The sequence below is a fragment of the Medicago sativa genome, chromosome 7 (assembly GCF_051527215.1).
Source record: "Medicago sativa cultivar Bolivia chromosome 7, Bolivia_mono, whole genome shotgun sequence".
Lineage (NCBI taxonomy): Eukaryota > Viridiplantae > Streptophyta > Magnoliopsida > Fabales > Fabaceae > Medicago > Medicago sativa.
Window position 1 is genome coordinate 6,070,895 of NC_140755.1, and position 24,776 is coordinate 6,095,670.

The window sequence follows — 24,776 nt, forward strand, 5'->3', positions numbered from 1 at the left end:
AAAATTAATTCTACGAAAACCTTTGAGGCTATTTCAATGCTTTGACTTAACCATAATCTCTTGATGCTAATGTTGATAATCTCCTCCAATTAAAATAGCCTCAAATACTTTTTGTAGAATTAAATTTGTTCATATTCCATCCTAGCTTATCAATCATCTTATGGTTATTCAAGAGTTGATTTTCATCAAATTTGCAAGTGTTTTTTTTTTTTTTTTTTTGCTTTTCTAATGCATTCCTTACGTGTATTTTCCTTTTGAACCACGTCAACACCTTTTTTCTTTTCTATCTCAAAATGATAATAAGCTCAGGAACCTCAATTGTCCTTATAATCCAAGGGTGTAGTTTGGTCCAGGCACAAAAATTTCTCTGATCTCATACTCAAGCCCTGCCTCAACCATTTCATCAACTCTTTTGTATAAAGATTGAAACAAAATAGGCAAATAAACGTCAAGTCAAATGAAACAACAATAATTTTTTGTATAAAATGCTATTATTGGCTCATAAACTAATATTTGTCGGTGAAAATTTTACCCTCCTACAATAATGGGTAGATGCTCATTTTCAATTATGAAATCTAGAGCTTCAAGTACATGTTTTAAAAAATCAATCACATTAAAATCATAATAAGGATTATTGGTGATGCTTAATATGTGATGTGGAATTGAACCATGTTCATATTCTGATACCTTGTTGGTGACAAGTCAAAACCCTTATAAACTTGAATTTTGTTAAAGTTGATGAATTCATAGAAGAATTGAGTACCTAGACTAGGTAGATGGGAATTTTATCTTTTTAGTGCCATATGCACCTATTATGAAGAGAACCTTATTGTTTTCGGCTAGTGTTGAGGAAGAGAAATCCATGAAGTTATTTTGATGTAAAATCTAAAGATAAAAACAACACAAAAAGAATATTTAAAACTAAAACAAATAGTTTTGATCTAGAATCAAAATGCATTATTCCTAATATCTTCTTATGATAATGCCGTCTCCTCCTACTCTGCCTGCTGATGTCATAGACTAAATCCTCTCATGGATTCTAGTGAAGTTGCTGGTGAAATTCAGTTGTGTTTGCAAACATTGGAATTCACTCATCTTTGATCCAACATTTTCAAAGATTGTAGACTACACACTTTCTTGGGTCGTAACTCAAACACCCATCGTCCATCATCAACGAAGATGAATGTTGTCGTCTTAACAACTGCTTGGTCTGTTTGATCTTGCTAAATAACAAGAAGACAAAGTTAAATAAGTTTGTATTCAGTTATGGAACCCTAGTTTAAGATTAAGATAAAAAAAAGTCACCAAGGTTGCCTGTCATGCCTCCTAATGTCAAGTTCTAGGCCTCGGTGCACCATGGATTCAGATATGATGATTCTAGCTTATTTGTAGGTTTGATTGAATGCGATTGGTGGATTAATTGTAATTTTTCTGAAGCTTTTCCATTCTTTTAGCTACTTGATACCTTTATGCTCAAACAAGATTACAATATGTGAGTGATTTGAAACCTATGATAGGTCAAATAGAAACTCCAGGATATGTTTGGTCCACTTTGTACAAGAAACAATTGGTTCAATTTGGTTTTCGGACCACAACAAAAAAATCGAGCCAATACGAGCTGAAACCTACATAAAATTAGTAGCTTAAGGTTGTGACTTTTCATTTTAACAACAAAACTATTAGTCGCAGTGGAAGGAAGTCATGTTAATCCGAAGTTCGAGAGAAAAGTAAAGTTTGGCGAACTCATGTTTTCCTGAAAAATTCGTCCTTCACTCAAGCTTATTAACTATTTGAGTACATTAATCGCACTTAACTTAATTTGTTTTTTTGACAAAACACTTAACTTAATTGTTAAGAAGTCTAAATTTCGTTACTTTTCCTTATAATCAAGTAGTTATATATACGACATGAACAATAAAATAGTATACATCTTATTAGAATAGGTTCATGCATTTCGTTACTTTTTTTACACAAGGCACAATAATTGCCCTTGGGCGTGTGTTGATGTCCATCTGATGCAGTTTTAGTTTCAGGTGCAGAATGGATGAATGTTTATCCACACTTGAGGGCTCCACCACATGATCAACAAGTGACCTTGTTGCACCCTTTGATGTTGTAGTGTTTACTATAAACATTAACCTAAATTTTTTTTACAGCAATGAGAGCCAAAACTGTAGCAAGTTTGTTTGTCCTGTTCTAATTTTAGCCAATATGGCTGATGGTGGTGCCACTATTCCAGTGATTATCATAGATTCACATTCTTATTCATGAAGTCTGCAAACATCTTCTCTTTGGCTTCCTCATTAGCTTCTTTCCATTGTTCAAAAATTTCTCGCATGATGCAAAATATGTGAGAGATCATGTACAGTGGCGGAGCCAGGGGGTGGTAAGGGGGAGCCACCGCCACCCCATCTTAAAAAAAAATATTTTTTTTACCCTGGAATCCCTTGACGTAATGGAGTTTGGTTGGAATCGGAATCGGAATCTGATGAACGTTGTAAGGATTGCCGCGGAAAATCATGAAAAGTGTGAAATTGTAGGCGTCGGACTATTCTGTTCATGCTGTTTTAGAGTTGTTGTTTGCGGGTCAGATCTACAACCCGTTTTCTTAAAACGATGATGTTATTAAATCCATAAAATACAGCACATGAAAGGCACATGCCGCAAATAACTAATGTTCCTTCTTTTCTTTGTCGTTTTTTGTGTTAAATGCTGAGGTTTTTTTACTCCTTTTACAATTTGCTTTCTTTTTTGTTTTCAATAATTAATAACTAATAATGTGATTTAAAAAATTCATACACACAAACAACATAAAATTCCCTTAAGAAAAACAATAAAATCAATAATAAGATTTGAGAGAAAGTGGTTGGGATAAATTGTTTGACAACGTGTGGTCTTTTAGTTCCGAGTCAATTATTGATGATTTCAAATCAATCAAAAAACGTAAAATGTTACTTTAATTTTTTTTTGTTGAAACAATGTTATTTATGTATCTAATGATCGATTTTATATATTATGTAGTTTAAATTTTGAATGATCGATTTTTTGTTTTTTTTTTTGTAGTGGCCAAGGTTCGAACCCCGGACCTTGCATTGCATATTTTATGCATTATCCATACCTTGCGGATCGATTTTTGGTTTATTACAACTTAAATGTACTGTACGCAATATGATTTATATATTTTAGTTTATTTTAATGGCGGCCACCCCAAACTTTTTTGTCTGGCTCCGCCACTGATCATGTATACATGAAAATTTTACTACAAGTTGAGTAATTGCGTATAGACAAAAAGTCTCACATTGTTAGGAATTTAGGCTAAAAGTAGTTCATAAATACACAAACACTACTCCATCCACCGAGGCGCTTTTTAACTACAGATAAAAACCTTGAGGACATAGTCAGAAGATACAAAGCTAACAAACCTAAGATAAGTGTTGCAATTGATTTGAGGTTAAAATATTGATGAGTCTACGAAAAAGAGGGCCTAAGCTACGCATGAGGGATGACAGGCCCTTGGGCCCCTTAGTTTCGAGTGGGGGGCTACTACTACTCGGGCACACCCAAAAGTCTCACATTGATTGTGAGTTGAGACTATGTGATGACTTACACATAAGATCAAAAAATGACAATACCTTCGAAAAGAGGTCCGAAAAAAAATCTTGAAAACAATTTCTCCTTCTAAGACTTTAGGGGTGATGTGAAACCAAATTGTGAGAGTGAACTCAAAGCGATATTTTTCCATGCTTCATTGGGTTTTTGTTCTAACTATGTTATAGCTGCAGATTATTCAATGCCTTTGACGATGACTAATCTATACTATGGAACCAGACCGACCACCTTCGGAGGAGCTCTCCTCGTAACCACATTTTTTTTTTCATTTGCGTCTCGAACCTTAGACATTGCTTAAGAGATCTGAGTCCAATTCCACTCGGATATATGACTCAGATCTGAGTCCAATTCTATCTTATTATTGGTAAGCTAAGTGTTGGCATAGTTTTTTTTTTAAATAATAGTTGAATTGTTAATTAAATTAGTATCAGTAGTTCCTTTAAAAACAACAGACATAAATATAAGAGGGATGTCTGGTTCCACTTCCAACTTTCTTAAACAACATACAATCTTTGCCTTTTAAGTTTGCTTTTTAAATTTTTAAGTGTTATATGTTTTTGTATCAGCAGCATCAGGTGCCGTGGGTCAACTTGTTGGTCAGCTTGCTAAGTTGCATGGTTGCTATGTTGTTGGAAGTGCTGGATCAAAAGAAAAGGTATGTTTCTCTATTTTTCTTTATAGTCACCAAAAGCAAGACTACGTAACTGCGTCGATGCTTTTGTTTAGGCGAATGTATAGGTTTATAAAGATCACTGATAATGTGCTCATATGTTGTTTCTCACAATAAATAACCTCCCAAAATAGTTTTTTTTCAAGCAAAAATTGTTGATTTACATAGTAGAAGTAACCTATTGCAGAAACTTCCCCAAAATCCGCTAACTTGCGAGCACAGTTATTTATTCTCTATAGATGTCAGTGACCTTGAATTACATAGTAGAAGTAAGGAGACCATTATTCCATTTGTTTGTAATTTGCCAATGAACAACTTGGACTACCGGATAAGAGTTACGCTCCAACCAGAACTGATGCCACCCTTTCGTATAGCTTATGAACAAGTGTTTATTTAGCTCTTAGTTACATTTTGAATAATTTATTCACAGTTTATTTAGCTTATCTTACAACTTAATGAAGGAAAATCGAATACAACAGAAGGGAGTAGAAGCAGCGGAATAATTTCGATTTTCTTTCCTTGGATCATTACGAAATTTGACATGAATCAGTGATACGATTGTTACCTCGATAGTTTCTGTTCTGAATCACGATCAGAGCTAAGCAAAGCAGCAAAGCCTCTAGTAAGTCCACACGAACAGTGCTCCTCCAAAACTCGGTGCTAGCCAATGAATTGGAAGTGCAGAGAAGAAAGGGGTTGCTTCAAAAACGTGTAACCTAAAACTTCAGCATCAGAGTTCTATTTATAGAACTTCTAGTGTGCTCTGCAAGTCATAAGTCACTATTGGGCTTCAGTAAGCCCAACAACGAGTTTAGTAATTTTGCTAACTAATTAGCGTTATTTACTAAACGCACCCCTTATATAAGTCATACTTATATATTTCTCTTTTGACTGTTCTTTGTGTGTGACCCTATAGGTTCTAGTCACGTTGGCAATAATATTAAATCTAATATTTAATATTATAAACAATGAGCGGTATCTAGCAACACATCATTGCTACCCAAGTGACAAGAATGTCAAGTGATCTGACGAAACCTTTCCATGATAATACTTATGTGTACAATTACTCCTTTGTCTCGATATCTCTATTGATCCCAAGGCATAGATATTGTCACCCTTGTATAGATCAATGTTTATATTTCTTGATTCCGAAATATACTGAATAACGAATAAGTCCAATATCTTATATTGACTTAGTTCGGCATGGCCATGCAGTTTTACAGTCATATTTCATCAAGAGGCCTAAAGATATATCTCCTGTTTATGAGGAGGGACAAATCCCATCTAGGACACTCATGTCCCTCAGCATGCTTCATCAAGTACCCATCAACCAACGTTATGGTTATCCTTTTACAGACAACGTTAGAATGGCAACAAAGCACTTAAGTCCACATCTAGGGATCATAGTGGTTTCAGGTCCAAGAGCGATATACACTATTATCATTGTGAGAATATCTTATGACAATTGCATAACTTACTATGTAGTATTCTCACGGCGGGTCAATCCAATATAAATATTACTCCTAATATTTATATCTATGTGAAGACTTGATAACTCTTTATCCATGATCTGTGAGATGTGATCATCAGTCTACCCACATAATAGTCTCTATGCTTTAATGATATCCCACTTCTCAATAAAGCTTGACTACGGATACTTTTAGAATAGTTTCCTTATGTTTAACGGGGTCTCACAATTAAGTTATACTTAATGTTCCATTAAACGGACTAACTATTCTAGGGACTTCATTATTTTGAAACAAAACAAAATCAATAAAGAAATGCCTTTTAATTTATATTTTCACAATATATATATTTATATCAATATCATGATACAAAGCCAAACCCAATCAATATAGATTGGCTATTAGGGCTTACTTCAACAATCTCCCACTAGCACTAAAAGCCAATCAAATATTAACTCAATATCTATTGGTCAAGTGTTAGCATCAAGCACACTATGGGCAAGATACTCTACTAGCAGATAAGGAACTCTTTCCTATGTTGGTAGGTCATACTTCTTTCAATTTACACTTTCGATTTTCTATCGAAAAGAAATTGAAGTGTCAAAGCATACATTTGGATCATTGGTGAGATCAAGTTTTCATTGCTTGCAAGATTTAAACCAATTTTACCTCAGAAGAGATCAATGGAATCCGCAACGCAAGAAACACGTGTTTTCACTCATTTATGAGCTAAACAATCCAAATCATATATATTTGACATCTGTAATAGAAACAACTACTATTTGAAGCTTGTACTTTTACAAATTTCATAGTTGATATCCTAGCATAACATTTATTCCAAATTACGATCTGGATATACTGTACACCGATATGAAAGTCAACACCATTGTAACTCATTTACAATGTTTCTTTCATATGTGTTCAAGAAACAATCCTTAGTCCTTTAAGACATCCATGGATATTCTTGAAAGTATTCTAGTGTCGAACACTACAATCAATTTTGGTACATATTGAAAATAATTTTCTAACCATGTCTCACATGTGTAGATAAATTGTTTTGGTGACTAGTATGTCATCCACATACTCCACCAAACTAATATCAATGCTCCCACTATTCTCCTTGTGTGCACACGATTTTTATTAATCAAAGTTTTTCATAAAACTTCACTAATAAAACAAATAATTCAACTTCAAGAAGCTTGCTCCAATTCATACATGAATTTTGTAATATATATACCTTTCTAGCATCCTTTGGATTAACGAAATCCTACATATGTCAAATGCATATATAAGGTTATTCAAATTAAGGAATACAACCTCGTTATCCATCTTCTAGAACATGTATTATACAACAATGGCAATTGGGATCGTTAGATTTAAGCATTACGATGATGTAATGGTTTCGTCATAATTTGCATCATGAGTTGCATGAAACCATATACAATCAATCACATCTTAAAGGTATTCATAATACCATCCATGTCAATATTCTAAAAGAAAACTCACATTCCAACATCCATATATGGTCTGTGTACATAGATCCTTTATAAGATCCCATGACATATAGCCACTTCTCAAAGTTCAAGCCATTTAGATCTTGTGCTACTCAAACTGATGATTTAATAACAACCCTTTGTTGAATCAACTCGTGTTCCATTTTTAGAGAGATGTGTATTTTGTGTTACTTGTCTTAATTCAAGTTCTACATCACTCCCACTGGCTCCTGTAGAGACATACTCCTTGAAAAGGAATACTCCAGTTCTAGCGACAAACAAATTTTGTCAAAAAAGAAGATGTAGAAATAATATCCTTTAGTTTCCTAAGGATAGTTACACAATTATACATTCATTAAATTCGAAGTTTAGTTTATCTAATGAACCATATAACCTCAATTTATCATAAAGTCAAAACTAGGTACTCTTACCTCCATATCTAATATGGTGTCTTTATGATTACTTAATTGGAACTTTGTTGTGGGTGAAGAATAACTGTAATTTAGTTAATTTCAAGAGTCATTGAGTTATAATCAAACTATTTTAGATCGAGTTATGTCAAACATGAAGCGATATAAATAATCATTATACTCATTAATCAAGCATTTACCATCACGACTTACTCGTATAGTCTTTATACTTTCCTTTTACTTCATTGTTAAAATCTTTGAACAATTTCAAAGTTTTCTTGAATCGTGTCAAATACACTTTGCTTATCTACTAAATGATTTAGTAATGTTAGATGAAGTAATAGAAACAATATCTAGCAAATATGTTTAGTTCTCCATATACATCTCATATGTATATCAATTCAAATAAATTATGTGTCCTTTCACCTTTGTTGGTGACCGGTGTACTAATCTATTTTGAAAAGTGGGGCTCACATCCTTCAAATGATATAAAATCAAATGAGTCCAATAGTCCATATCCATGGATTTTTGGAAATGTGAATCACAATTGTTTGTACTAAACGTTGATGCCAATAATCTACAAAAGGTTCAAATCTCATTTGATCCTCTTTTCACATAAGTTATAGACCAGCTTATCAAGATCATGGAACTCAAATCCATTACTTGATTAGCATACTTCTATAGAAAACATAATTTGCATAATAGGACAACGTTTGTCTATTATTCAACTACACAATCATTCTCTTGTCAATACAAGATTTATGATTTAATGCTTCTATTATAAGATTTATGATTTAATGCTTCTATTTTATATGGAATTTAATAACAATTATTTGGTTCCATATCAAGTTAAGTTTAAGTCCAAGCATAAGCTCTTATAGTCAATGAAACAATTTGTTTCATTCCAGACGTAGGTGAACTTCACTTATAGTTAACATTCTGCTTCTTTAAAACTCTCTATATTTCAACAAATATGAGATTAATCATCAAGTATCATATACTTATGATGAAGAAGTAGAAATTTAACTTTCTATAACTATATGGGTAAATAAGAAGTCTTACTTCTTTCTTATATTTTGACCCTTTCAAAACTACGAGCAATTTTTGTTTTTCAACTTTTGAAATAATTGCTTCCCCCTTTTGCAACCGTGTTTAACCTTTCAAAGGTAGAAAAAATAGAATTTGAATTTTATTCTTATCCATGTACATCTACTTGATAGTCTTAAACTATTCATCTTATAACATTGAGGTTGAATGATCATATCATTCTCCATCGTCGTTACCACTATGAGATATCCTATATCTACTCATTTGACCCAATGCTTCTGATAAGCGTTGTTTTTCAAATATAGACATAGAAAGTTGCTAGGAAATAACTGCTCGAGAATATACAGTTTTTCTCATTCTTAAGAACAATTCTTAAATTTTGTACCAATTCAGAAACTCTTTTCTGAAGATTTTGTTCTTCATAAGAACATTTAACAGTATAATAAAATTATATATGCCGAAGAAATTCTAAATATAGAAAATAAAATAAAATTGTATCATGATATAAAAACATAATTAATTAGGTCTTTAATTAAATATGCTCCCACTATTTTACTCAAAACAAATGACCTTCAACATTTGAATCGGAAAATCTCATTGGAAGATTTTCTAGTGGGTTGAAATCCATATTTCACCTTGCTTTAAGTCAACGGAGGCTGTACTCAAAACTCAGTTATTTAGGTAGGAACTCCTTCCAATTGTATCTCATACAACTTTCAAATCATTTGAGTGAATAACTCCTTACTCTAATCTATCATATAGATGTTCCCAAACATTGCTTCTAAATTTATTTTAATCTTATTAAAATTAACTTAGTTAAGTTAAACCCAAAAGAATAACACTTGGGTAAATTGGATTACCGCACCGCAACTTACTAGTATAGAAAGTGCACCTCGCGGAGGCGAAACCTACACATTTCGATATTAGTCTTGAAGGGTGTTAAACTTTTGGAAAGCATTAAACTTAATATTTTGAATTGAAGGATTTTTATTAAGTTTGATCTCACCTCACCACGGCTTATATATCATATATATTCGCACTCCAATCATAACATGCATAACGATTATACAATAATAAAAGTGACATGATTATGGCCATCCTAACGCTATGACTCTCTCAAGCCAATGAGAGAATCTAAACTAATCCTAGAAACGACCTTGCTTCTCCAAGTTTGACCTCCAGGACTATCCTAACGTCATGAGCCCTATTACTTCTTTGTATTCTATTTACATTACATATGAAAGAAAACTCGTTTTACATAAAACGAGGGAGTGGATGAGAAGAGAATGTACAATAGAGATATAAAAGAGAGGCACGACACGCAGGCCGTATTTCAAAATCCAAAAGAAATAAAATAAAAGGACTAAGGCCATAATCATTCACATGATAATAATAACAAACACACTTTTATTATTATTAATTATACCTTATAATTAAATAAATTAAATTAAAATTTGACATATGATCACACTACGCAGATTAGCTGGGGGTTTAATTGAGTACCAAAATATATTATATTGAGTACAAAAATATATTATATTAAGTACAAAAATATCTCATATTATGTACCAAAATATATTTTATTGAGTACCAAAATATATTATATTATGTACCAAAATATATTTCAGATCAAGTACTAAAATATATTAGATTGCATACCAAAATATCTCAGATTGTGTTCCAAAATATTCTAGATTGCGTATTTCGCATCAACACTTGACACGTTTATGAACACCCAAATCGTTTCGGCAAATATTATGATCAAATCCAAAAGATCATATATGATATTGAAACTCTTTCAAATCATGATTCTTTTAAATTATAAACAAATCAAGTTAAAGTCATGCAAATCGATTAAATAATTTCAAAAGATCATATATGACATTGAAACTATTTCAAATCATGATCTTTTAAATTAACTATCAATTTAGGATCGTTTATTACCATTCAAACAACTTTTGAAAAACAATCCAAAAGGTAGAATTTTTATTTACTTAATTATAGTAATATTGACACTCAATAATTATTATAATTAAATCTTCTTTATTTAGGCAATCAATTTATTACCAAATTCAAAAATCATATCTGATATTGAAACTCTTTCAAAATCATGATCTTTTAAATTTACTACCTTTCTCTAATTAAATAAATTAATTAAACATAAATACTTTCAAGGATTGTTTGTTTAGCATGAACAACCGGATCTATGATGCTTCACCAGATTCGGATATTGAAGCTCACTCTCACGAAATGTTCAAATTCACAACAATCTCTTAGAAAACAATTGATCGAATGATACAACCATAATAATACAACGCTTGTATAGTTAGGTATCCTAATACAACAATCAAACATCAATAGTTTTAACAATTGTTTGTTCAGTATGGACAACCGGATCTTTGATGCTTCACCAGAATCGGTATTCGAAGCTCAATCTCACGAGTTGACTACAAATTCACAATCAATTATATAAAACCTATTGAACGAATGATATCATCAATATATCACTTATAATGATGTTGTATTAAAATCATATATCACATATATGATATTGATCAATCAATTTTAATTAATATTTAAATTTAAATATTAAAATATTAACACTTAATATTCTATTTTATTAACGGATTTGCATTCCAAATTAATTCCTTATAGAATATCAAAATATTAGCAAATCAAATATTTGCGAAAATATTATTATCTCTTAAAACAATTTTAAAAGATAATCTAATTTGATTTGTTTCCAATCATGTTCCCGTCGATATGTATAATCGATATGTCGATACTTCACCAGAAACGGTTTCTGAAACATCAAACAAATCGAAAAGCCATGCACAGAAAACATGATACGATGCCAATTTTAATTCTCTTTGTTATTTAATTCCGATTCAAAATGTTTAATCATATTAAAACATAAAGCAGTAACAAAGCAATCCGATTCATGGTTTCGTAATTGGCTCTGATACCACTGAAGGAAAATCGAATACAACAGAAGGGAGTAGAAGCAGCGGAATAATTTCGATTTTCTTTCCTTGGATCATTACGAAATTTGACATGAATCAGTGATACGATTGTTACCTCGATAGTTTCTGTTCTGAATCACGATCAGAGCTAAGCAAAGCAGCAAAGCCTCTAGTAAGTCCACACGAACAGTGCTCCTCCAAAACTCGGTGCTAGCCAATGAATTGGAAGTGCAGAGAAGAAAGGGGTTGCTTCAAAAACGTGTAACCTAAAACTTCAGCATCAGAGTTCTATTTATAGAACTTCTAGTGTGCTCTGCAAGTCATAAGTCACTATTGGGCTTCAGTAAGCCCAACAACGAGTTTAGTAATTTTGCTAACTAATTAGCGATATTTACTAAACGCACCCCTTATATAAGTCATACTTATATATTTCTCTTTTGACTGTTCTTTGTGTGTGACCCTATAGGTTCTAGTCACGTTGGCAATAATATTAAATCTAATATTTAATATTATAAACAATGAGCGGTATCTAGCAACACATCATTGCTACCCAAGTGACAAGAATGTCAAGTGATCTGACGAAACCTTTCCATGATAATACTTATGTGTACAATTACTCCTTTGTCTCGATATCTCTATTGATCCCAAGGCATAGATATTGTCACCCTTGTATAGATCAATGTTTATATTTCTTGATTCCGAAATATACTGAATAACGAATAAGTCCAATATCTTATATTGACTTAGTTCGGCATGGCCATGCAGTTTTACAGTCATATTTCATCAAGAGGCCTAAAGATATATCTCCTGTTTATGAGGAGGGACAAATCCCATCTAGGACACTCATGTCCCTCAGCATGCTTCATCAAGTACCCATCAACCAACGTTATGGTTATCCTTTTACAGACAACGTTAGAATGGCAACAAAGCACTTAAGTCCACATCTAGGGATCATAGTGGTTTCAGGTCCAAGAGCGATATACACTATTATCATTGTGAGAATATCTTATGACAATTGCATAACTTACTATGTAGTATTCTCACGGCGGGTCAATCCAATATAAATATTACTCCTAATATTTATATCTATGTGAAGACTTGATAACTCTTTATCCATGATCTGTGAGATGTGATCATCAGTCTACCCACATAATAGTCTCTATGCTTTAATGATATCCCACTTCTCAATAAAGCTTGACTACGGATACTTTTAGAATAGTTTCCTTATGTTTAACGGGGTCTCACAATTAAGTTATACTTAATGTTCCATTAAACGGACTAACTATTCTAGGGACTTCATTATTTTGAAACAAAACAAAATCAATAAAGAAATGCCTTTTAATTTATATTTTCACAATATATATATTTATATCAATATCATGATACAAAGCCAAACCCAATCAATATAGATTGGCTATTAGGGCTTACTCCAACACTTAAGGGCTTGTATAAGTGTGTATGAGAGAACTTGCAAAAGAAGTTTATGAAATCATCGATATGATATTTTTAACTATTTTTAATAAACTTCCTTAGATAGCTTATGAATACATCTTACAACTTATATCAGAACAGTTTAATCACATTTTTCACTTTGTCATAAAATAACTTATAGATAAGTGCTTATCTGATGAACACTTTTTCAATAAGCATTTAATTCATTTGTTTGCAGAAACGTATAGATACTTAGATACACATGTATGCAGACACAAATACTTAAACCAGACATTTAGTTTAGTTTGCTTTTTAATTGACTCACCAAATCTGTGACATTAGGTTGAACTTCTAAAGAATGAACTTGGATTCGACGAAGCTTTTAACTATAAGGAAGAATTAGACCTGGATGCAGCTCTAAGAAGGTGAGTTTCATGTACAAGGATGTTATAAAATTTTGAATGGTTGGCCATTTGTCTCGGAAATTTAAATGATTTAGGTAGTTTGTTTGAAAATTAAACTTCCTTATAGAAGCACTTCTGAGTTCTGAACGGGACCTGTTTGGATAAGCGCTGTATTCATATAATCTATAAGCTGTTTTGTATCCTTCGTTTATCTAAACTTTTTTCGTTGGCTCAATTGACAGGTATTTTCCTGAAGGCATTGACATTTATTTTGATAACGTGGGCGGTGACATGCTTGATGCGGCCCTCCTTAACATGAAGATTCATAGCAGAATTGAAGTTTGTGGGATGATTTCTCAGCAAAGCATTTCTGATCCTAAAGGGATTCACAATTTATCCTCTCTCATTTATAAGCGCATTAGAATGCAGGATTTTTTGCAAAGCGATTACTTGAACTTGTACCCAAAATTCTTGGAACAGGTTTCAAGTTTCTACAAACAAGGAAAGATTGTGTATTTTGAAGACATGAATGAAGGCTTGGAAAGTGCTCCAGCTGCTTTTGTTGGACTTTTCCTTGGCAAGAACGTTGGTAAGCAAGTCATTCGTGTTGTACATGAATGATTTCACCTTATCATATGTTCACCTTGTGTTGTAAAACGTATCATAGTTCCAAATCAATGTTCTGGTCATGGTTGTGATTTTGCAAACTTTGATATTGGAACAAAATGTGAACAAATCCGATGCGGCTACAGTTTTGCAGTTGTAGACCGTAATTTAGAACTATAAAATAAAACATATGATACATTTCAATATCTTTGGACATATTTGAACTGCGGCATGGCCTTATCGTGTTACGTTTATTCTATGACAGAAAATGTTGATTTTTCAATATGTATTTGGTTTGATTTCTTTGCATTTGGCTTTGCTCATTTGAGTCTCAGGTTGGATTATTTCACTATAGAAGATAAACAAACAGGTCCTTAACATAGAACTTCTGAGTAAAAAGCGAGCTAAGGAACTAAACAGGAAACCAAGAGGCACAATATCCAACATAAACCTAGTGGGATCGCCATCACGTCCCATTTTCACCAAAACATTTACACAATAATTCAGGTCGCGATAAATATGAGACATTGATGTCGTCCAATCTCAAAGGATGTGCAAGACGTGTTTAAGGAGTGGTTGAAGAAAGATATTTGGAGAGGTTCCTTTGAGAGCAAGATTCACAATGACTTTAAAATCTAATTTGAGCATGATAGAATTAAGACAAAAAATTTCAAGTGGTGTATAAAAAATTGCCTAGTTTTTGCAACAATGACAAAATCATTGGCCACACCTTAACTCAGCGTAACAAAATTCATGAAAAGGCTGTGAAAAAAATATCTAATTATGGATGTAGAAGTAGTCCCTAAGACTCAGTTGAGGCAACAACTTCTATGAGATTTGGTTGCTATCACTCCTTATGTCTCTAAGAAGAATAAAAATCAAATTAAATTGCAACGATCGAAAAAATAAAAATGCCATCCATCATAAAAAAACTCACTATAAGTCAAGGTCTCTACAATTTGTAACACACGTAAGACCAACAAAATACATCATAAAAAACTCACTATAAGTCAAACTAGCAACAAAAATAAAAATGCCATCCGTCATAAAAAACTCACTATAAGTCAAGGTCTCTACAATTTGTAACACACCTAAGACCAACAAAATACATTCCAAGGGTTATGGTCGAAAAGTTGTTTGGCTATTTTCAACCAAATACATTCCCCTAGTTTTTTAATCAATGTTACACTTCTTCATCTTTCACTTAATTCTTTGACTTCACTTGTTCTTAGGTACTGTTTGACGCGACTTTTTTTTTTTTTCTTCTACTTCTCTACATTTTTAAAGAGAAGGTAGGTCAAACACAATATCAATTAAATACTATAAAAAAAGTATTTTTTTTAGAATGCGTTGAGGATGCCTTATTATCCTAATAATGTTGTTACCTTTGTTTAAGTTAGAAAACAAAGAAAAAGATTTAATATGATGGATATCTATAAAGAGAAATAATATTTGAACAAACACTTTTAAACAATTTTTTGTGACAACTTTCTCTCTCATACTTTCATTGTATTTTTTTTTTCTCTCTATTGTTATTGTCCAATAAAAAGAGAGGAAAAAAGGTTGTCATTAAAGTTGTTTGATTTTGGTTGTCCAAATATCACTCCTCATCTATAAAAGACATTTTTTCTAATAATAAAATTAAGGCTAAAATATGGTTTTAGTCCCTGCAAATATGTCTCGTTTTGGTTTTAGTCCCTGTAAAAAAAATTGTTTTTGATCCCTGCAAATTTTTTTGTTTTTTAAAATAGTCTCTGGAGGGACTATTTTCAAAAACAAAATATTTTGCAGGGACCTTTTTAAAAAAGAAAATATTTTGCAGGGACCAAAAACTATAAAATGGGTTCAGTCATCATGTGCCACGTATGCAAATCATCACAAAAATGAGGTCAGGGACTATTTTAAAAAACAAAAAATTTTGCAGGGACCAAAAACAATTTTTGACAAAACACTGGAGAGCCTATAGACCCTCAAATGGAGGTATTTTTAACATTTTGACTATTTTTTGCTGGGTTATGGAACTGGGATCATGAAAATGCTAGGGTCATTACCAAGGGTGGGGGGGGGGGGGGGGGGGGGGGGGGGGGGGGGGGCATGGGTTGGATGCATTTTGTTGTTTTTTCCAGCCAAAACTAACATGATTAGTTGGTGAATATATAATGCATACAACAAATACTATTGAAAGCAACATATGGTTGAACATGATGGAAGAGTATGTAGTTCAGAGGACACATAATAACGTTTTTAGAGTCAATTTAATCTAACTGTTAACAAATAGAGTCTACCATGACCAATGTATGACACTTCCCCACCCTAGAAGCTGTCACCATCTATGTAAAAAATTCCATGGTATAACTCGATTTCTATTTGATCGATTAGTGAATAACTATGAACATGTTTGTTTTAAATTTTAGTGAAACTAAATAGGAAAATACATGACCGATCTATGTTATTTGTACAACTAAAATTTGACACAACAACCTATTAGTTTGTGAGGAGCACAGAAATCGAAACCAAGTAAAATATATTTAAAAATAGCAAATGAGTTGTTGGTTGTACGATTTGGTTGTGCACATATCATTCCTCTAAAAGAAAGTTTTGTGCTTAACTTAGAATAATGTTTTAGACATGCTATAAGTTGAATGAATTTTATTGATTGAACTTTTCATTGTAAAAGACATACAATTCTATCAATTTTTCTTCTTATTTTCCTTCTATAATTATTACAACCCAAAAAAACAATAAAACTTTGTTTATACAGGTTTGACCACACCAGCCGATCTAAGTTCTAAAACATTGTTTTTTATTTCCATTTTTTTAAGACTTTTAATTTTTGATAAAACTTTAACCGTTTATTTTCTATTTTATTTTATTTTTTTTGAAATAAAAACTGGTATATTAATGAATTAATTCAGAGAAGTACATATGTACTTACTTGGTTAGGGACATATTTCCCCACCAAATATTATTGGGTTCAGTCAGAGTGAGCTAGATGGGCCAAACAGTGGGCCACTTGATTGCCTTGCCTAGGAGTAACTAATCTTCCATATCTCAGATAAGTTCTATCGCCTGTCCTCTTGCTCTTCAGCTTCTCAATCACACTTTCAAAGATAACATCTCTGAAGCCACCAGCTGCAGCAGCGAGGACCATAGCAGCATAGATAGAGAAAGCTTCAGCTGTAGAAGGACATGCGAATCCATTTCTGCTCCATGTAAGCGGACACCTGCACTTCGCCTTCTTCGTTCCGAATGATACAACCAATTCCCCATCGGCCAGCAACTTGTTTGTTCCATTTTGTCCTATGATTCGTGAGCTTAGGATGCTGATTGTCCCGCAGGTTCGTGTGAGCTGGTTCTTTCTGAACTTGCTGATCCGGATGCTTTGCGTTTGCCTGAGAGAAAGCCGCCATGCTGGAGGCTGCACGTTGGATAATGGTTACGCGCGTGCCACAGACTGTAAGTGATAGAAGCTATCTGAATAATAGTGTTTTCGTCCCCTTTGTCGTAATAATTTCCGTTATTACGACAAAGTTGTACTTCCAGTCAAAGGGGTCATTGTTAAGCAGATCCTTTACCATTAATGTGTTAGTGCTGTTGATATTAGGAGAAAAGGGCTTGAATCCATTTTGGTGAGGGAGCCAATTGTCTTCACCTACTCTTACTTGTTGCCCATTGCCAACAACTTCCCTTATTGATAATCCAAATAGCCTGATGCATACTTCTCCAGGCATAGATTTAAGCACATCAGAGTGAGGGAAATATTTGGCTTTGTAGCATTTGGGTTTATTTTCTATTTATATCCTCTAATTATTGTTATGTATGCTTTTTCACACTTTACATTTATGATAATGAAAATAAATCAATTGTTAGTATGAATAATTAGATAACCGATAAATTTGTTTTTTTGGATAGAATCATAATTATTTTGCTTTATTTATAATTTTTATTTTTGGTAAATAACAATAACTTTTTAATTCCCTAAAAAAACAATAACCTATGTATTCTTTATAAAACGATGAAATATGATAAATATTAGAAATTAAGGTGAAGTGGGGTCCACGGGAGGATCGAAGACGACGGTAGAGAGAAGGGTGAGGGAGGATAGATATGGTATGGACAAACAAACAATGGTATCTAAGAGGACTCCTTGATCTAGCAATGAATAAAGATGGTCTACCATAGACCACATGCAGGATGTCTACCCTAACTATCGCCTACAAACATAATCTAGTGTAATTTAAAAAACTTTGTAGTACAAGGTCTTTGTATGAATTTGTTATATTTGATGATTGGTGATAGAGACATGTGTATTCTTAGAAATTGGGTTGGACCCTAACCCATCCTTACAAAATTGGTTTGTAAAGTGAGGATTGTCCCACTTATTAACACATTTCAGATCATATTTTGTCCAATATGGGTGGGCTTGATAGGTATTATGGAGTGAAGTGAAATACTTAAGGCTGGCTCACATCAAGTAGTATGGGATGTTTGATGAAGAATTTAAGTAGTTTGAGAGGTTTTAGGTAAAAAACCTCAATACCGTGACTTTAAAAGTTGTGGATTGGAAGCATGAGCAAACTGATAGCTATGGTTTATGAATAAAATTGGAATTAGGTTATAAAGATAAGGGTAAAATAGACAAGTAAGATTTATATATAGAGATACCATAGATCCCTAATTTTTTGACGGCGATTCAACTCGTTTCTACAAATTTGCAATTAAGCGACTACCTTGCAAATTCACAAAACATGATCGCGACTACCTTGCTTCACTCCTTGCAGTGCAGATCAATGATGACGCGCGCCTTTTCCCTTCAAAAACTAAGGGTTATTAGCTATCATTTCAGTTCTGATTTGCACAGCATCTGCAAAACATCGTTTTCATGGAACCCTATCCCCTTATCCCGCAAACTCCATGATGCTCCTTCGGTTAGGAAGCTTCAGGACGACGCTTCAATGAGACGAGAGGTACTAACAAGGAAACAATCGTGGATAAAACCGTGGCTTTGTACAGAGGTTACCATTGATGAGCAACAACAACAACGTTTCGAATTTCTTTTAGAATACTTAGGGCTAACCACTCTTGTTCGTATGATTCACGTGCATGGTTCGTCAATAGGGTTGGCGGGGTTTGATAGATTAGTGAAACTGCTTATAGAGAAGGCTAGGTCGACCGGAGATAAATGCATTTCGCTACAACAATTGAATTTGATTCGTCATCTTTTGCAGTCAATGCCAGTTACACTAGAACTAGAAGAAGAAACATACGGTCCAGTTCTCAAGTATATAATTGACATGGTAGATGTTGGACAATTTCAATTTTTCTCTAAATTGATTAAAGATCATAATCACAAATCAAAATCAATTTCACGATTGGGATATTATGACATGTTGATGTGGATAAGGGTTAATGACGAGGCCATGATCCGCGATGCTTGTGAATACATTACTAGCGGAAACATAACTGATTTACGAGGTAGATTAATCTGTTTTTATCCAATACTTATATTAATGAAAACAACTTATTTGTATGTATTCAATCTTGTTGCAGAAAGCTACTTTTTAGCTCTTTGTGAAAGTGACCGCAAGGAACAGATTTCGGATGCGTTCGAAAATATAGACATTCCAGATACTGTTTCTTTAATATTTATACCAAATATATTCAAATCATTAGGAAGGCTACAGTTGAAATCCAAGGCAGAAAAGTTACTATTGGATTATTATGAAGGTACCATTATTATGTTACTGTGTTTTTGATCTGTTTCTTGATTGCTTACCTTTAGAATTTCAGTTTTCAAAGATTAGAAACATTACAAATGCTGTTATTCTCCAAAATGTCCAAGTGCAGCTGATGATCTGGATGAAATTTCAAACTACATTGCTGCTTATGCATTTAGCATTCCAAATTTAGAGGTGACGAACTTATCATGAATGCTTATTGTACGTAAACACCCTTGATGATATGTGATGTGATACTGCAAGGCAGTTATGCGCGCTCATCTACAATTTTCAATCGATTTTACAAAATTGAGCATATCCCATCATAAAACAAGTTTTGCAATTTATGCATTTAAAATATTTCACCGTCGATTTTGCCCATGTTTACTGCCACCAAGAAAGCGATACTAAAAGCATAATTTTTTCTGACAATAGTTGTATGTTACAATTTTTTTTTTCTTAACAATTTTCTTATAATTTTTTGGTAATTTCAAGGTTGAGCACCTCATAAAAGAGATTGAGAATTTGCATGGTCCGTTCAAAATTTCACCTGCATCCTCTACGTATGAAAAGCTACTTTTGTATTGCTGTGGTCAGAACAAGGTATAATTTTCTCCTTTATTCATTCTCATATTATGGTTATCACATAAATAGATAATTGTCATAGAGTCATCCATGAGAAGGAAAACTATAACAAGACGTTTGCTCCCTTTAGATCAAATTCTATCTTCTCTCTGTTTTATGTTACTGTCATTTTTCAAAACTGCATTTCATTTTTTCTTTTTAACTTATGCAGGTGGATGCAGCTATTTATGTTGTTGATAAAATGTGTGAAGCAGGCTTTATGCCTTCCAGTCAGGAAATGCAATCTGTATTAGAGACTTGCTCAGAAACTAATCAAGATTTTCAGGTACTATATATCTTACGTAGAGCAGCTTCCCTATTTTTTTTTTCTTTCTTTGAATTATATTCTAATCCATTTCTTCGCACAATATGTTGCGTTGGATGAGTGGTAAGACTAGACAGGATATGATTATGAATGACACCATTAGAGAGAGATTTGGGGTAGCACTATAGTAAAAAAGATGGTAGAAAATAGGCTAAGGTGGTTTGAACATGTAGAGAAAAGACTCGTAGATGTTGTAGTACAAAAAGTAGATCAGATGGAGGAGGGTGGGATCAAAAGAGGTAGAGAAAGACCTAGAAAAACTATAAGAATTGTTAGGAAAGATTTAGAGGTTAACGAGTTGGATCCAGATATGGTTTATGATAAGACACTATGACTTAATTTGATCAATGTAACCCACTCCACTTAAGGCTTGATTGTTGTTGTTGTTGTATTTCTTCGCACAATATGTCATGTAAGATATTCTTTAAAATATGCTCCAGCATATGTAGGGACCAAGAAGGGGTCATGCCATTTGGTGTATTGTATACAGCCTTACCATATATTTTTTTTTAAACAAGAGGCTGTTTTTAAGACTTGAACCTGTGACATTTCAGTCACATGACTACAACTTTACCGTTGCTCCAAGGCTCCCCTAAAACTTTTACACTTTACATAATGAAATGTATCATTCCTTTTTCCCATTTCTGTAATTTTGGGAAATGACATAAATAGTGAAGTAACTATGGGTTAACATTTAAGTGAAGCATTCTTTCTTATTTGTCTTGTTTCATTTTCTATTGAAAATCAAGGTTGATCAAATATATTCCATCTTAAGTCGCCATCGCCGTTACGATTTCAAGAGAAATGGAAAGATTTACTGGCTTTCGGTACACTTTAGTGTAGTGATGAAAGATGTAAGTTTTACCTTTTTTATTTTTTAATGTATGCTTTCAAAAGATATCATTGTAGTAAAAAGCTTTCTTTCAATATATTATCAAGTTGCTAATTAGAATATTTACTTGTAGTATTATGAAGAGATGGAACAATCTGTAATCCACTTCGCAGAAGAAGTTTTTGTAGCCCTTATTCATGCATATGTAGCTTACGGTGAATTTGAGAAAGCAAAACAGGTATGTGCAAATATATATGATGTCTTTCTACAGTTTCTCTTTCGGAGTGACCTTGTAAAGGACATAGCATGTTGTCCTTAACATTACAGGTTGTTCTAGATCAACGCATACCAGTGAAGTGGTTAATTGAAATTAAAAGCATGCTTGTCTCATCTCTTGCATCGCACGGGAAATTGTCCGAGGCACTTGTTTTGTTGGAGGAAATCAAGAAAGCTGGACAAACTTTGAACCCTAAAGCTGTTTTATGTCTCATGGTAAGGTTTTAGATTATTATTAATTTGTATGCCTTCCACTTTAAACCTTAAAACTCATCAATCATTGTACACTCTTAGGATGTGTTATGTAATTTACACGGCGAGTTGGAGAGGGGTCTTCTCCTATGCACGGAGTTGAGTGGCGAAGATTGGGTTCAAGGTTGCAAAATGGTTCTCCGGTACTCGATTCAATACAAAAATTTAAGGTATGAATATTTTTTTCCCAATATTAAAGTATGATTTTATTCTGTCATTTGTTTTATGTTCATTGTATATTTCGCAGTTATACCATTGAAATGTGTAAACAACTCAAGGATCATTTCGAAAGTGATGCATTCAAGAGAGAGAATCTTTTTAGAGTAAGTTATTATTTCCAATAATCATAACACATCAAGGATTTTGTTACATTAACAAAATATAATTCTCCCTCATTCTCTTACTCTAAATCATCCATCAATTCTTTAATGCATGAGTGAATTGTTGGAACCATAAATCTATAAAATACTGTTAGGAGATACGCTTGGTGTGGTTGTGCAATACACATCAAGGAACTCATTGTATCCTGAAGGGGATTTGTTGGTCATTCTTATTGCATTCAATATACAATTATTAGTGGAGGCGAATCAAACCTAAAGGTTAGTGTGGCAACCCCATGCGTTTTAAGTTTTACATGCATAACCATTAAACTTTTCAGGGTTCAAGTGTAGCAGCTTCTCCCGAACAATTAAATTTTATAGTAGCCCAGAGAATAGAAAATTTTCGTGATGAAGTAAGTTTTTGTTTCCTTATGACTTGAATAAGGATTCACGATTATAAGAATTACATTTTTTTGGTTTAATATTTCTGCCTGTATGAAGCATGACATATTGGTCGCATGTATGTACAGGCCTTTGATCTAATTTTGAAATATGGGTCCACACATTTGCAATTTGGATTGGACTTGCTGGATCTAATAAAAAAAGAGGTTGGCCTTGTTCCTTCAATAGAATGTCTTGATAGTCTCCTATCTGTTTGTGCCATATCAAGAGATTTGAACAATGCTAATTTGGTTTGGAAAGAATATGCACTTCTTGGTTATCAGCCTTATATAGATAGCTACGTGAGGTGGGCTTGTATCCTTTATATTATTTTTTTCATTCTTTTATAATATTTTCCTTCTCCTTATGATGTTACTTTATGGCTGTAGAATGTATCACGCACTTTTGGCCTCGGGAGATCACAGATCTGCTGACAGTATACTCGATGAAATTCCAAGTTATTTCTCTCCTATTGTTTCCGCTCTGAAGGACAGCTTCGTCAAAATGGATGATGTACACGTATCCGATACGTAGGGGTGGCAAAACGGATCCAACCCGCCAGCCTCTGTTGTCAATAGCGGCCAAACGCGGCGCGGCCGAAAACAGCCTAGCGCGTCAGAGCGCGACCGAGTCGCGCGTTAGGGAAAAGCGGGTCAAAAGCGGGTTTCGCGGCCGCTATCTGGTGGAGCGGCGTGGACCAATAGCGGGTCAAAGCGCCGCTTTTTCGGGTTGGAGCACAAAACCACTGCGTTTTGGTTTTTGGTGATTGTTTTCGGTCTGGTTTCCAGTTAGATCTGTAACATAGAGATGAGGGGAGGAAGAGGAAGGAAGAGGAGAAAGAGAAAGAGAAAAGAGAAGGAAGAGTTAAGATCTACTGTAGATTTGTGTTTTGGTTTTGTGGTGGACAACAGCTGGACTTTTCCTTCTACCAAAGTGAGACATACAGCTGTATTACACAGTTTTTTTTTAAGTAAAGATGTACTACATACTTCTTTTCGGACTCCACTTTGGTGCCATAGCTTGTGTGCCATTGGTGCCATAGCTTGTGTACCATTACATCTCCACCACACACACACACATCCCCACACACATCCACACACATCAATGGCCAGGATTTTCCCAATGGCACCAATGTCACACAAGCTATGTCATGGAAGTATTTTCCCTTCTTTTCCCATAGATTATTATTATTATATGTAGTAAAGTTTTGTAACCTTCACACTCTCCTTCTAAACGTGCTTTAAAAAAAAATAATCCATATGTCGCTTGCCACCCATGTTAACCTTTACACAGTTCTTTTCCCATAGATTATTATTATTATTATTATTATTATTATTATTATTATTTCATGCCTCTACACATGTACGTACTTTTCTAAACTAAAACCACATGTTCACAACACTTCCTTTCTTGATCGTCGAAATGTTTGCAGATATACCACCTTCGAGGAGGAGGTGTTGTTCAACGTCTACCCCCTTCCACTCCTTAACAACCACTCATGCCGAAAATCTCAAGTATAGAAGGATCAATATTCAACATTGTTAAAAAAAAAATACATTGTTATTAATTAAAAAACTTAAGTTTAATCGCGGCAAAAAAAACTTGTGTAATTTTTAACATGATAAAACTCATTCAATTACGGGTAAAAAAAATATAAACTCAATAGTGCCAAATTTTTAAAAATATTTTGTTAAAAACTCATGAAACATGTTTCTTTCAAAAAATTATTTATTGAATTCAAAGATTAAAACCAATGACTAGTCGCTACTGCAAAATTTGGCAGCCAAACATTCTTTACGACACAATAAGAATCAAATTTGAGAACACCAAGTGCTAAAATCTAACACTATTGTCTTGTAACTATAGCTAAGTTGGTAACTACCTTAAACA

General features: G+C 33.5%; 2 protein-coding genes and 1 pseudogene across 10 annotated transcripts; 2 read left to right on the forward strand and 1 right to left on the reverse strand.

Moving 5' to 3' along the window:
* Window positions 1–1,194: 1,194 nt before the first annotated feature.
* On the reverse strand, window positions 1,195–2,658 carry LOC146903800 (uncharacterized; annotated as a pseudogene).
* LOC146903801 (2-alkenal reductase (NADP(+)-dependent)-like) lies at window positions 2,456–15,192 on the forward strand. The gene is made up of 4 exons (XM_085725521.1): window positions 2,456–2,555; window positions 4,155–4,264; window positions 13,432–13,514; window positions 13,736–15,192. The coding sequence occupies exons 1-4, from the start codon at window positions 2,456–2,458 to the stop codon at window positions 14,112–14,114; spliced, it is 672 nt and encodes a 223-aa protein (XP_085581647.1). The 3' UTR covers window positions 14,115–15,192.
* A 1,978-nt stretch (window positions 15,193–17,170) lies between these two features.
* On the forward strand, window positions 17,171–24,162 carry LOC146903802 (pentatricopeptide repeat-containing protein At4g21880, mitochondrial-like). 9 transcript variants are annotated; one of them, XM_085728108.1, is made up of 15 exons: window positions 17,171–17,555; window positions 18,881–19,574; window positions 19,650–19,826; window positions 19,947–20,011; window positions 20,312–20,419; window positions 20,613–20,726; window positions 21,515–21,619; window positions 21,731–21,835; window positions 21,925–22,089; window positions 22,168–22,295; window positions 22,373–22,448; window positions 22,784–22,858; window positions 22,976–23,193; window positions 23,276–23,460; window positions 24,079–24,162. In XM_085728108.1, the coding sequence occupies exons 1-14, from the start codon at window positions 17,508–17,510 to the stop codon at window positions 23,418–23,420; spliced, it is 2,223 nt and encodes a 740-aa protein (XP_085584234.1). In that variant the 5' UTR covers window positions 17,171–17,507; the 3' UTR covers window positions 23,421–23,460; window positions 24,079–24,162. The 9 variants fall into 9 exon arrangements, 8 of the variants coding, with proteins under 8 accessions (XP_085584234.1, XP_085584235.1, XP_085584238.1 ...); XM_085728109.1 differs by having other exon boundaries at window positions 17,171–17,382; window positions 17,438–17,555; window positions 23,276–24,162; XM_085728112.1 differs by having other exon boundaries at window positions 17,171–17,382; window positions 17,438–17,555; window positions 19,328–19,574; window positions 23,276–24,162.
* The last annotated feature ends 614 nt before the right edge of the window (window positions 24,163–24,776 follow it).

What these genes read in the sequence shown, in the direction of transcription:
- LOC146903802 (XM_085728108.1), top strand. Translation starts at nt 17,508, where the DNA reads ATGCTGGAGGCTGCACGTTGGATAATGGTTACGCGCGTGCCACAGACT. An exon ending in TTACGCGCGTGCCACAGACT is followed by an intron (nt 17,556 to 18,880) that starts GTAAGTGATAGA and finishes CACTCCTTGCAG; the next exon opens with TGCAGATCAATGATGACGCG. An exon ending in AAACTAATCAAGATTTTCAG is followed by an intron (nt 20,727 to 21,514) that starts GTACTATATATC and finishes TTGAAAATCAAG; the next exon opens with GTTGATCAAATATATTCCAT.
- LOC146903801 (XM_085725521.1), top strand. Translation starts at nt 2,456, where the DNA reads ATGGAGTTTGGTTGGAATCGGAATCGGAATCTGATGAACGTTGTAAGG. An exon ending in TGTAGGCGTCGGACTATTCT is followed by an intron (nt 2,556 to 4,154) that starts GTTCATGCTGTT and finishes TAAATTTTTAAG; the next exon opens with TGTTATATGTTTTTGTATCA. An exon ending in GTGCTGGATCAAAAGAAAAG is followed by an intron (nt 4,265 to 13,431) that starts GTATGTTTCTCT and finishes CTGTGACATTAG; the next exon opens with GTTGAACTTCTAAAGAATGA.